Genomic DNA, 14,815 nt, shown 5'->3' with positions numbered 1-14,815 from the left:
TCTAATGTCCTGATCATAGTGTTTTATCAGTGATATAAATTACTGGAATTTAGTTGACAATTCAGTTGATCTGTGAGCCACAGTATAATCAAATTGTGTCTATAGCTGCATTAGCTCTGAAGTACTGACTTACAGAATCTGAGACTTGCAGTGCACACCAAGAGCAAATGTATTACATTAAGTAGGTGTTGTCTTTTACATAGTCTGTTTTGATTGTAATTGCACTTTAACACTGTGTTAATTTCTGGAAGAAAAAAAACTGTGTATATTTGAAAATAGAAATATGAAATGAATATTAAATAAAAATGATTTTATTTTTATATATGATTTTAGTTGATAAAGGATTATTAAAGCAGACAACTAGAAACTGGTTTGCAGGCTCTTGCTACATTGCTGATAAGGACTAATGTATTAAAAGTCCTTAAACTATACCATATTTTTAGGTATATTCAAAGAAATGAATATCTTTAAATATCTTGATAGAAGATGGCATAGAATGTGGTTGAATTAGTAAATGAGAAGGTACATTAACAACTAGTTCTTAATGAAAATAGACTTTACAAAGATCAGAGTGACTTCAAATAACACCATTTTCATGTCCAAGTGCAAGACCTACCTAGCTCTTCAGCGTAGTTTTTCACTGAGTAATAATAGCAATGTATTTCTCTCATCATAGCCTTGGAGTGGGATCTCCTTGGTAATAAACTGTTTTATTTGCTTGACTCTAGATGGTGTGGTAATGTATAATGTAAATACCTGGATATGTTAACATAGTGTGGTGGTGCCTAATGGCTCCAACCAGGTTACTCCCAGTTTTTCAAGGCAAAATTATGTGTATAAACACATAATAAATTGTGGTCTCTGCCCTGAAGAGCTTATATTCTAAAAGAGAGATCTTTAATTCTCTCACAGAACTGCTACCAAAACTCAAGGAAATTTTCCTCTCCTTTTTTTGATTGCCTTCTAGTATAGACCTTCCACTAAAAGTTCCCTGTAGCATATAAAGATAGAAGACTGAGAATTCACATTACTTGGTCCTTGTACTTACGTTGTTTGGAATCCTTATTCAGAATACATGTAATATTAAATGAGAATATACCTTATAAATAAAGTGCTCTTGAGTTCTTATACTGTTGATGTCAGAAATGTCAGTTTTCAGCAAGAGGTTCAGAAATGCAGCATTTTAATCAAAACTTCATGTAAAGCTTCAAGTTTAATTATGGTGCTGAGAGTCGAAGGGAATGATGGATTGGGGAAGCAGCTGTGCCCCAGTGCAGTAGTGTCAGAGGGAGACATTATGGCTCTATAAGATATACAGACTCCAAAGGTTGCTGTGAGAAGCATATTCATCATTTGTACTTACTACACAGTATAGTAAGACACACACTTTTTATACCGTGTAGTAAGTACAAATGATGAATATGCTTCTCACAGCAACCTTTTGCCTCCTAGCACTCACCTAATGGTACTAGCTAATGTTGTGGAAAAGGACTCTTGCCACACCTCAGAACCACATAGCCCATTTAAAATGTGAAGTGTTGCCTGTAGTACAATCGTGGTCATCTTTGTACTTTGTGAACACAGCAGCCGTATTACAACTTTTCCTTGGAAGGAGTAGTGAGCAGATAGGACTTCCTGTACCCTCTAGCCATAGCACAGCTGCACATGGGCAGCCACAATATGTCCCTAAGAGTAGTTTATATGCACTTGCCAGGCAAATTTTCAGACTGAACCACTTTGCAAAATGACCACAGTTTTCTTTTGTGTTGTTAGAATGGACCTGATGAAGGGTTTTAGAAATACCTTTAATGCAAATGAAGCCAGCTCACTTGATTTGGTTCTAGGTATTGAAAGTCTTGTGCAGAGGGGAAAAGTCTATAAATAAATGGATATGCCTATTTTTTCTGAAACAGGGAGACAACGCTAGGACATTTTTTTTCTAATTAGAGAGGGCTATAGGTGGCATTTTAAGCATCATGTTGTCTACCCTTGTGCAGTTCTGTATGACAGGGGGCTTAAAATGCCAGTGACTGTGTTAGCCCTGATGGAGCTGAATTGGTCAGAGCAACACTGGGAAATTTTAGCTATCATTTTGTATTGCAGACAAGCCCAAAGATGCCAGGTCCTCCCTGTGTAGGTGTAGTCACTGTAGTAAATGTGAGGTCTACAAGACTGAACTGCTATGCCAATGCTGGAATGCTACAAACTAGTTTTTCAAATTAGGGTTTGTATCCATGCTACTACCCAACTTCCCCAGTGAAAGATGGTCCTAAGTGGTGCTCCCAGACTTGAATCTCCTTACAAAAGTGTAATGTATAGTCTCTGAGAATTGTAAATCCAAATTGCAAATCCAAAAGGGAATAGTTGAGTCAGCTGACAAATGTTCCCTGCTTTGCAGGAGACTTAATACCTCTGAAGAATCATTAAATTAGGCTAAGTGAATTTTTGCAGAACAATGTGAAATATACCACCAGTAATGCTGTCATCTTAATTTTTGTTTAGTTCTATGGGAAGAGAAGGATTTCACTCAGCTGAATCTGTAGTTAGCCAGCAGATGAGTCTCAGTATTGGTGATGATAGCACTGGCAGCTGGTCCAATCTAAGCTTTGAAGATGAACATCCCGATGAGAGCAGCAGTTTTCTTCACCTCAGTGACAGGTAACTGTAAACACTTTTATCTGCTTACACAATCACCTCAATGTATGTTGAGCTGGTTTAGCTTTCTCTCTTTCATCAGAAAGCTTTATTTTCCATTGATCAGAAAGATGCGTTTTCACTAAAATTGGCTTCAGCATTATTATGTTTAAATCAGTGTTGCCCTTCAGAAGGGGATTTTTCTAGTGTGAATTCACATTCATACCGATACAAATTGTATATTAATAGTTACGGTATGAATTTTAAACTCTCATGGCAAGAAATCAGGTTACAGTTTTTATAATAATGTTGACATGCCATGAGTGTAATCTAAGTATTGTATGTATTTAATGACAGTATATTAATATACTAATTTTAAAAGCAACACAGGAGTGCTAAATGCAATGTATATCTAACATGGCATGGATAACATGAATACAGTAACTTTTTTATTTTCTTAATTTTTAATGCTTAAGTTCTTGATCATCAAGATTTTGTGTATTAATTTGCCTGTTTTTACCAAAAATAAATAAATAACCAGCCCCAAAACAGAAGAAACCAAACAAAAAACCCAAGAAAAATTCAGAGCATGTAAGGCTTGAAGAGCTTACACATCCATTGGATTTGTTGATTGAATTTATAAATTCTTTCAAAGGAAAATTATTGAGCTTGGAGAGCTTATAACCTTTGTTGCTTGTAAGCTCTGTTGCTTAGTTATATAACTGACCCTTACACTGATTTATAAACTCTTCAGGATAGAGGCTCCCTCCTGCAGAGCTCATTTGCTCCACAGGAGAATTAAGATTTCAGTAGAGAATCCATTTTATCTGCAAAGATACTAATTAGTATGTTAATGTAGAGCTTCAGTTAGTATAGTAGCTCCAACATTAGTAAAAATTTCCACTGTACATGTATTGTGACGGGGCAAGGCCAGATGGCTATAGAAAAGTAGTGGGAGATAGATATATTAGCTCCAGGCTAAACAAATCCCTGGTACCAGGTTAAGTGAAATGGAAGCTGCTCCAGGTCAATTAAGACACCTGGGGCCAATTAAGAACTTTCCAGAAGGCAGGGAGAATCCTAGGTTGATCGGGACACCTGAAGCCAATCAGGGGCTGGCTGAAACTAGTTAAAAAGCCTCACAGCCAGTCAGGTGGGTGTGCATGTCAGGAGCTGTGGGAGGAAGTTGCGCTGTTGGAGAGGCTGAGTAGTACACACCATATCAGGTACAAGGAAGGAGGCCCTGAGGTAAGGGTGAAATGGAGCTTGAGGAAGTGAGGGCTGCTGTGGGGGAAGTAGCCCAGGGAATTGTACATGTCATGTTTCTAAAAGGTCAGCTACCATAGCTGATACTATTAGGGTCCCTGGGCTGGAGCCCGGAGTAGAGGGTGGGCCCGGGCTCCCCCCTCCCACCTTTGCCCCATGATTAATCACTGAGACTGGGAGACAACAGAGACTGTGCAAGGAAGGATAACTTCTCCTCACCTCCCTTGCTGGCTTATGATGAAAGTGGCTCAGTAGACTGTGACCCTTGTCTCTAGAGAGAGAAGGGTTATGTGGAGGGTCACAGTGAGCCTCTGAGGCTAGCGAAATCCGCCAGGAAACGCGGGATCCACGGAGGCAAGGACAGAGCTTTGTCACAGTATATAATTGACTTAATTTTTTTAACAATAACGTAAGGGTTTCATCCTTACTGAGGACTAGTTAACATGAACATTTCAGATCATAGTTTTATCTGTTTTTTTGTTTTGTTTTGTTTTAGTTGTAAGAGCAAAAGTATATCTCAGGGTACTTAAATTTGGGGAAAGTATGAGGTTTTTTTCACCTTTCATAAAGTATAAGAAGGGGAACTTTTTTTTTTTCTTTTCCTCTTCAAACTTTCCTTAGAACTCCATCTGTAGGTTGGGGCTAACCTATGCATGTAAAATTTCAGCTGGAAAGAAATATTTTCCAGAAAGTTGTGAGCTTCTGAAAACAGATAATAATTTACTACTTCCTACGCCTGTGGAGACCCACTGGAACTCTGCATTGACCTCCCATGGTTCGGCAAATTCTCTAGTTTGGCACTGGTCAGGTCCCAAGGGTGCTGGACTAGAGAGGTTCAACCTATATAATACATTAGAGCACCAAACTCATAATTATATCTCAGAAGCTTGGTGGAATGAGGATAATCAATGGGACACAGTAATACCAGGGTACAAAATATATCGGAAGGACAGAACAGGTGCTGGTGGGGGAGTGGCACTCTATGTGAAAGAAAGCATAGAATCAAATGAAGTAAAAATCTTCAATGAACCAAACTGCACCATAGAATCTCTATGGATAGTAATTCCATGATCGAATAATAAGAATATGGGAGTAGGGATATATTACCGACCACTGACCAGGATGGTGATAGTGACTATGAAATGCTCAGGGAGATTAGAGAGGCTATTAAAATAAATAACTCAATAATAATAAGCTTATGCTCAAATAAATTGGTTAGTCTGTAAGGTGCCACAAGTCCTCCTTTTCTTTTTGCGAATACAGACTAACACGGCTGTTACTCTGAAACCTGTCATTAATAAGACTGGGGCTTTTCAGCTTGGAAAAGAGACGACTAAGGGGGGAATATGATAGAGGTCTATAAAATCATGACTGGTGTGGAGAAAGTAAATAAGGAAGTGTTATTTACTTCTTCTCATAACACAAGAACTAGGGATGCCCAAATGAAATTAATAGGCAGCGGGTTTAAAACAAACAAAAGCAAGTATTTCTTCACGCAACGCACAGTCAGCCAGTGGAACTCCTTTCCAGAGGATGTTGTGAAGGCCAAGACTATAACAGAGTTCAAAAAAGAACTAGATAAATTCATGGAGGATAGGTCCATCAGTGGCTCTTAACCAGGATGGGCAGGGATGGTGTCCCTAATCTCTGTTTGCCAGAAGCTGGGAATGAGTGACAGAGGTTGGATCACTTGATGATTACCTGTTCTGTTCATTCCTTCTGGGGCACCTAGCATTGGTCACTGTCGGAAGACAGGATACTGGGCTAATTGGACCTTTGGTCTGACCCAGCATGGCCGTTCTTACGTTAATTCAGTTTTCAGGGAGGATTTGGTAATTTTGTTACTGACAGATTTAGTTCCTCATAATTAATATTTTGAAAAGATTACTCTGTTTATGTTCAGTTGGGGCATGCATGTTGGGTGCATTGCTGACTGTGAATCTTATCTGTAGTGAAGAGGAAATAGAACAGGCTAAAAAATCATACTTTTCCCCCATTGTTGAAGATTGTGTTGAGATTTGCTGTTCTAACTTTTGCAAGCAGTAGGTTAAAGAATGAGGAGTTTGACTTGTCAATCATACAGAATGAATTCAGTGCTATGCTCCTGTCGTAGGTACAGATATGTTCTGGAAATATATCTTTGCAACTTATGCTTTAAACATAATGAAGAATAAAGTTAAATGTATTTTAGAAATTGGTTCAAATGATCTAGAATTAATACACTTTCTGCTACGAAAATATTATGAGCACCATATTTATGTACTAAAGTGAAACATCTCACTTAAACTATTGAAGTATTTGCTTGCATTTGCTTTACATTATGTTTCTGGATCAGTGTGTTAATTCAGTAACAAAGTCTGCCCTAAGTGATAGTTATGCAATACCATGTAATTCTCTGAGAATGCATGGGTGGAACTAAAAGCAGAATTTGGATGTTTAAGTGTGTGAAGTCAAAATACAAAGAAACAAATATTCAGGGAGTTGGAAATAAAGAGTAAAAGCAACATTTTAAAGTATTTTGTTTTCTAGTAGCATCTAATTCATATGCTCCTAACATTTGCTTATAGGTGATTGTTTCCTGCAGTCAGTTTTCAGTTAGCATGGAAGGCGATGGACAATATTAATATTTATTGAACTAGTCAAAATAATTGATGGTTTTTCATAGTGTAGAATAGGTTAAAGTTTATTTTTGAAGAGCAGAACATTTGGTTACATACCTTTTCGTAACTGTTGTTCTTCAAGATGTGTTGCTCTTGTCCATTCCATTACCCACCCTCCTGTCCCTCTGTCAGAGTTGCCGGTAAGAAGGAGCTGAGAGGGCGTAGGGCCAGCGGTGCCTGATATACCAACTCATGAGCACGGGACTCCAGGGGGCATTACAGCTGACCCTACGCTACGGCAAAAATCTCTGACGACTGTGCACGTGGGCGCGCACACACCTAGAATGGTATGGACATGAGCAACACATCTCAAAGAACAGCAGTTACAAAAAGGTAGGTAACTGTTTTTTCATTGGTCCACATGATGGCAAAATATACACCACACTGATGTTTTTGTAGCTGCTATATTGTTTTGAGTAAGGAGCTGAATTGATTAGCCTGAGGCGCGTAGCACTAAAGTTAATTCTGCATATTTACATATTAGTTTTGCATCAAATATCTGTTTTTCGTGTTGAAACAGAAAGATTACTTTGAATAACAGAGAGTGCTTTAATCATTCTTAATAGTCTTTGCTGCAGTAGTTTTTTGTAAAGTTTTAGTAAACAGGTTTCATTGGATTCCATTTCCTCTATCTTGCTTCTAAGCTCCCCTGTGAAACATTTTATAGACAGACAGCCCTCCATCAATTAAGTCACGTCCTATCATCCCCAAATATCTCCTAAATAGAAGTGGTAAGTGACTTTCCTTTGCTCTGAATTTATTTATCTAAATATGCATCTATTCTCCCCCTTCCTCCCCCACCCACCGATGTGGTAAGATGGACTGGTTGGGTCTACTTTTATTTAGACTTGATTTTTCGTACATTCTCTATTCAAAATACACTGAAATAAAAGCCCTTTTGTGGCAGCAGCATTCTGTAGCTCCCTCTCTTTCAGAGCTCTGAATTCTTCACTCTGCCACTGAAAGGATTAACAGATGCAGGGCCGGCCCCAGGCACCGGCTAAGCAAGCATGTGCCTGGGGCGGCACCTGTGAAGGGGCGGCATTTCGGCCAATATTGGGGTAGCACTTGGGCGGTTCTCTGGCCGCCGTTTTTGGTCGTTGTTGTTGGTTTTTTTTTTTTTGCTTGGGGCAGCAAAGAAGCTCGAGCCGGCCCTGAACAGATGTATGGCTAGGGAGATCTACTTTACAGACAGAGCAAGTCACTCCTTTTTCTGTTTCATCATTGAAGCCACCTGTTAAAAACCTCTGTATTGGTCATATATAGACCACATCACTTCAGGACATTCAGACCTACTGCTAAACTGCTTTTTCTTTTATAGCTACTTGCTGTACCAGTAAGTCACACATCATCAAAGATTGTGTGTGGTAGTCTGGCTGACACTATCTTTGGCATTGTAGGTACTTGTAGAACTGATTTCTATCCATAGTGCTGATATAGTACGGTTCAGTAGCACTGTGAACAGTTATCAGTATCACTAATATTCATCCAAATTTAAAAAGACCCCAGTATATAACTTTTATCATTGATCTTCTAAAGAAGCAATAGACCTGTTTCCCAGCACATTCAGAAAGCAAAGCACAACCATAAATAGAGGCTATCTCCATACTACCTTACTTAAAATGTGTTTTCCTTTTGACGTTTCTAAACTGTCTTCCAGTGCCAAGAGTTTTTATCCATTCAGTTGGGTGGTTCATACGTTTTGCTTTGTGACTTGTGATTAGATTTCAATTCTAAAAGGTAGCCATCCTGCAGCAAAAAAACTTCAGGACCAGACTTCAAAGAGAAACTGCTGAGCTTCAGTTCATTTGCAAATTTGACACCATCAGCTGAGGATTAAACAAAGACTGTGAATGGCTAGCCAACTACAAAAGCAGTTTCTCGTCCCTTGGTGTTCACACCTCAACTGCTAAAAGAGGGCCTCATCCTCCCTGATTGAACTAACCTCGTTATCCCTAGCCTGATTCTTGCTTGCATATTTATACCTGCCTCTGGAAATTTCCACTACATGCGTCCGACGAAGTGGGTATTCACCCACGAAAGCTTATGCTCCAATACGTCTGTTAGTCTATAAGGTGCCACAGGACTCTTTGCCAGTTCTTATACGAACATTCAATCAGTTCTGAAACTGAACTGGAAGTAGACGTTTGGACATAATCTTCCGTGTGGAAGAAATGGATAGATGTCAGCCTGTCTACAGAACTGAGTAGACAGCATCAATGCACAGGTTACATTTAGTTAGGCTTGGCAAAACTCAATTTCTTTCTTTTTTTTTTTTTTTTTTTTTTTTGCCATTTCAGTAAGTAATATCAGTTTTATTTTTATTTTTTTCCAATTTTGACTATTACTCACTGTTGGGGAAATTATGTCAGGTAGTGTTGGGGTTAGGTTTCGGGCAGAGCTTTAGGGCATGCCCAGCACTGACAGCAGAGCTGCTGGGGGCTCCCTGTACAGTTGAGGGGCCCAAGTCCCTGGGGTACAAGGTGCAGAGGAGGCTGTGTCCTGGCCCGGTACAGCAGAGACTCCCTGGCCAGGTCTGTAAGGAGGAGGACGAGCTGTTCAGGTTGCTGCTGAACAGTTCCTGTCTGGCAACAATGTCACGCTCCTTGCTAGAGGGTGAGCAGGGCCATGACTGCGGAGCTGCAGAGGGCTCTCTGTGCTGCTGCAGGGCTGATGACTCTCAGTTCCTGCAGCACCAGGTACACTGGGGAGGCTGCACTCACTGTGACTGTTACCAATGGATATTTTTCATCAATTTCAGTATTTTAGCTGAAGTTGATGTTTACAGACATCTGTTGATTTATATTGAATCCTGCCAAGCCTATATTTAGTTATCGTCGTAACTGTAAGAGCTAGACTCATAATTTTTATTGGTTTAGATACTGATGCAGAGGATGAATTCCCCAGAGTAAAGCATCTGCCCCTCAAGCTGTTGCAGTCCTGTCCAGCGTGTCTTGCTTTCCTCTTAAATATTTTCCATGAGAAGAGTATATTCTATGTAGTGACTCTTAAACAATCTTCTGACAGTATATATACTTATCTTGATGGGATTTAGAGAGGTTTGTTCAGCTTTTGGATTGAAGAGAGATTGGAATAATGCAGATCCTGTGAAGATGCAAGAATGGGCATCCAGCTTTAGGAGACAGGATGCCTTGAAAGAGTAGTAATTGATTACAAAGCCTTATATCTCCAATTTACTGTTGCAAACATGACCCGGGATAATTCTAATGCAATAGCCTTTGTAAAGGTGGTTGGTAGCTTTTAGTTCAGCGTCTACATGTACATAATACAAAAGACACTTACTTGACAGACCAGCAAGTTTTACTTATTCCATGGGTTTCTCTATCCGTCATGGTGAGGGCAGTGTGCAGAAACCTTATAATCCTTTCTGTTCACTGCATATTCTGTGGATAGATGACTTCATTCTCCAGGGATCTAGCATCTAGCAACAACACACAATTCACTTTACAAGAAAACGGATACTTTGCTACTATACAGTCTAGCCAAGTGGCTGAGTATCTAGTCTGAGTAATTCAAACATTAGTGTGGCTCATTGAAAATATGTAAAGCTGCTGCATAATCAGAGCAGTATTATGTACAAGATAATTCTATTAAATTCCAAGCATCATACTTTTTTTCTTTTACAATCTGACTGAGAACCTAGTAACTTTTTACTGATCTCTTTTAGTTTCTGTGTTTGTCTTTTAGTTACACTTCAGAATTTCTAGATGAAAGGTGCTATATGTATGTGTAAAGCAGTCATCTGAATAAACTATATTTAATGTTTGTGCTGTGGAATGCTATATTTGTAATTCAGAACTAAAAACTTCATTTTTTTTGTATATATAGAAATGAAAATGTTCACATAGTATATAGCACACTGCTGCTTGAGAAATATTTTCACAACTGCCTGTATAATAATTAGTTTGTGTGGTATTGTAATTATCCATGTTATTGTAGTAATTGCATATTGAATAATTCTGTGAATTTGAGAATTTTTTTTAAAGCTGTGCCATTTTATTTGGTTTGCTGCAATTTTAGAACTTAATTGCTTTCTTTGTAGACTCTAGAAATCGCTGCTTTTGTTTTTCTTTATTGGAATAGTGAACAGACATACTAAAACACAGCATGTTCTAGTTAAATGCACCAAACTGGCTGAATCAGAGGTCTGCAACATTTTTTAAAAATATATTGGAGGGCTCCAGGCATTCAGTTAAATTAGCATTCACCTCTTTGTTTTAGGGTGGTGATTTACCCAATTTAGCCCTGTCCTGCGTAGAAACATAAAAATAAATTCAATCCGTCTGTGGAATGGATCTCCAACTACTAGTGAAATAGAACCTTGCAGCAAAGCAAGAAGTCATGTTTTAGAAGTGTTCTAAAGAATAAAGAGCAATTTTTTAAAAAGTCACCTGTAAAGAATTTTATAGTTTTGATGAAATAAAATATTTTCTGCATATTTAATTATTTTTCAGTTCTAAACTTTTCCTGCTAATCAGACCTGTTGTAGATCACTGCTGGGGTTTTGGAATGAGATTTACGAAATATTTTTATTGTGAAGCCTTCTTCACAGTGTGTACTTGTACAAGCTCTTGCCTAATATTTTATATGCATATGCTTACATTGTGACCTGTGAGTAGTCCTGTTGAAATCAATGAGACTATTTGCACAAATAAAGATCTGTAGATTTGGGCCCAAGGACAGAATTACTGTAAACAGTGACTTGGAAAATGAGTGTGATTATAAATTAATCTTGTCACCTGTTTATAGCGCTCACCAGATTTCATGATTGTGCAGTTTACTATTCTGAACAGTCCTGATGGTCATGCTTATATTCTGTTCCAGCAAACCTACTTAGGAAATTGCAATGCTCGTACATCAAATATCTTGACAAAGCAGCTTTGAGGAAAATAAAGGTTCTAGTTTGAGCTATTGTTCTTTTCTAGTTCAGCTCTGTTCTCTTCTTCCCCTGCCAGTAATGGTAACAGCAGTAGCTGGAGCAGTCTTGGTTTAGAAGGAGATATGTATGAGGAGAATTTATCCTTTCCAACATCAGACAGGTTGGTCGAGTCCAGAAATTTAAACAGATAGGTTCCTCATAATTAATGCATGAAATCATCACTTTTGAAGACGAAGGATACAATTTATGTGCTAATCTTATACATTATCAACATGCTTTTTTCACTTAATCATGACAGTGAGTTCATACTGAATGGATAAATTCTGCTGTGCTAAAATGCAAATGTCTAATTGCAAAACGAAAAATACCTTTTGTGCATGTTCTGCTTTGCTAGTCTATAAGTCGTTCATTTACTTTGTCATGCAAACGACAGCTTGCTTCCTACAGGATTTCTGTTTTGTTTTTTTCTTTTGCTTCAGCTTATGAAAACTTTTTAAATTGTTTTATAGTGGGGTCTTTAATATGAATAATATAAACTGAAAGAATGCAATGAGCTTTTTTTTTCTTTTTTTTTTGTAATGAAGCTAAAATAAAGTTTCTGGCTTAAAAGTAGCAACATGTTTTTTTCCTTTTTAAAATCCCTTAGAATATTTTTTCATGTTAAGATAGGATTTCTTTTAGTTGTTTTTTTTTTTTAAACCTTGGGAACTTGTTAACAAACCCAATTACAACATGAAATGGTGTAAGAAGCAAAGATGCTTTTTCATGATTATGTTCCTTTTCTCTTTAACACTCATCACTGATTCTTAGGATTGGCTCCATCCATCGTGAATGTACTGGGTATCTATTAATTCTTTGATATTTTATTTTTAAAATCCAGCGATGGAACAGAAGATAAGGATGAAGACCCTAGGGATTCTGTAGAAGGTAATGATGATTTCGGTACAGGTTGCTGTAACTGACTTTTGTAATTTACATGGGTTATTTTTAATAATTATTTTGCTTTGGTAGTACATACACACACACCAGCGACAACCCTGTTATACAAAGAGGTTTACATAGCACACATCATGTAAGTGTAAAGGGATATTGTTAATCTAGAACCATTTAGGGTATATCTACCCTGCATCTCGGAGGGAGCCTCCAAGCATGACTCCACAAACTTGCAATAGTGGGGCTTAGCATGCTAAAACAGCTGTGTAGATGTTGCTACTCAGGCTGGATCTTGGGGGGGCTTGAGAGCCTGAATGACAGCCTGATTTGTAACATCAAACCATGTGTACACAGCTATTTTTAGTATGGTAGCAAAGCCCTGCTAGTGTGAGTTTGTGGACCTGGACTGGGAGGCTCCCTCCCAGATGCAGTGTAGATATACCTATAAACACTTTCTAATGCCCTTTAAATTATGGTATATGGAAAATTATAATATGTACCTTTATTCACATAAGCCATTGAACTCTGTGTCTAGCTCATTGGAAGTGTAAATTCATGTGTCTGTCATCGTTCTGTGGAAGATATTAAATACAGGTGATTTTAACATTTCTATAAGGACTGTGTTGAGTGCACATTGACCCAAATTCTCTGCTGTGCTGTTTCCTTTTATTGAAGCACAGAACAGGGTCTGCCGGGAACTTGTTATAGCTCATTAATTCTGAGGGTAAATTTGCACCAGCTCCAGTGTAGATGTGAGCTGCCAAAGGATTTTACACTAGCAGAGGATAGCCAGAATACACTGTGCTCTGGGCATGCTCCTTCCCTGTCCCTGAGAAGGGCTACTAGGATGATCAGAGGAATGGAAAAGTACTTTGAGAGGAGACTCAAGGAACTTGGCTTGTTTAGCCTAACCAAATGAAGGCTGCGGGGAGATATGACTGCTCTATAAATACATTAGAGGGATAAATACCAGGGAGGGAGAGGAGTTATTTAAGTTAAGTGCCAATGTTGACACAAGAACAAACAGATATAAACTGCCATCAATAAGTTTAGGCTTGAAATTAGACAAAGGGGGAGTGAAGTTCGAAAACAGCCTTCCAAGGGGAGCAATGGGACCAAAAAACCCAAGTTTCAAAACTGTGCTTGGTAAGTTTATGGAGGGATGAGCCTGCCTACAGTGACATGTGGCCCATCTGTGACTGCTAGTAGCAAATATCCGCAACAACCAGAGACAGGACACTAGATGGGGAGGGCTCTGGGTTACTACATGGAATTCTTTCCCAGGTGTCTGGCTGGTTGGTCTTGCCGACATGCCCAGGGTCCAGCTGATCACCATGTTTGGGATTGGGAAAGAATTTTCCCCATGGTCAGATTGGCAGAGACCCTGTGGGATTTTGCCTTCCTCTGCAGCCTGGGGTACTGGTCTCTTGCCGATTTAAGCTAGAGTATATGGTGGCTTCTCTGTAACAGGAAGTCTTTAAATCATTTTGAGAACTTCAGTAACTCAACTATGGGTCTATTACAGCAGTCGGTGGGTAAGATTCTGTGATGTACAGGAGATTAGACGAGATGACGATGTCCGTCTCTTCTGGCCCTAAATTCTATAGGTCTGTGAGCCCATGGCCAGATGAAGGGGGTCTTGTGTTAGAGCTGGTTATGACACCTCTGTGCCAGCTGAGTCTCCCATATATTGAGAAGATGTTTTAGATGAGACCACAAGGAGTTTGCTGACTGACAAGGCCACTGACGTGTGACAGAATAAACCTCTAGTTAACTCTCTTTCAACTAGGGAGTGAATTTTGCTGCACAATTTCAGTGACTTGATGTGAAGAAACATACTTTCTGATGTGGAATACAACCACAGTCTTTTGAAAAAATAAATTAGTAGCTGTTAAGGAAAAGTAAAGAAAGTTTGGCTTGCCATTAAGCATCTGAAAGAATCTGAGGGAGATGACTGACTAAATTAATCCTGCTTCTGTCTTTATCCACACAATTATCTTTTTAATAGCTAATACCCTTTGTGTAATGTCATCAAATTGTATTCTGCTCTGAAGGTATACTGCAGTGCCTTCAATAATAAATTGTTAGCTTTCCTTGTGTTTCCTATTTGATTGAAAGAGCCTTAAATTGTAGCAGAGTAGCAGCCGTGTTAGTCTGTATCCGCAAAAAGAAAAGGAGGACTTGTGGCACCTTAGAGACTAACAAATTTATTAGAGCATAAGCTTTCGTGAGCTACAGCTCACTTCATCGGATGCATTCAGTGGAAAATACAGTGGGGAGATTTATATACACAGAGAATATGAAACAATGGGTGTTACCATACACACTGTAACCAGAGTGATCAGGTACGGTGAGCTATTACCAGCAGGAGGGCGGAGGAGGGTGGGGGGGAACCTTTTATAGTGATAATCAAGGTGGGCCA

General features: G+C 38.9%; 1 protein-coding gene across 11 annotated transcripts in view; it reads left to right on the top strand.

Annotated features, from left to right (window-relative positions):
* The window catches only part of AKAP11 (A-kinase anchoring protein 11), a 63,837-nt gene that overhangs the window by 33,985 nt on the left and 15,037 nt on the right, over nt 1–14,815 (top strand). For 4 of the 11 annotated variants that reach the window (XM_073345553.1, XM_073345563.1, XM_073345542.1 and 1 more), the window contains 3 exons: nt 2,503–2,658; nt 11,507–11,620; nt 12,341–12,387. In XM_073345553.1, the coding sequence (XP_073201654.1) occupies nt 2,503–2,658; nt 11,507–11,620; nt 12,341–12,387 (317 nt within the window). The other 7 variants (XR_012159124.1, XM_073345582.1, XM_073345620.1 and 4 more) reach the window with 5 other exon arrangements.

The sequence above is a fragment of the Lepidochelys kempii genome, chromosome 1 (genome assembly GCF_965140265.1).
Source record: "Lepidochelys kempii isolate rLepKem1 chromosome 1, rLepKem1.hap2, whole genome shotgun sequence".
Taxonomy (NCBI): domain Eukaryota; kingdom Metazoa; phylum Chordata; order Testudines; family Cheloniidae; genus Lepidochelys; species Lepidochelys kempii.
Note: the sequence above shows the minus strand (reverse complement) of the source record. Positions and strands in the feature narration are given on the sequence as shown.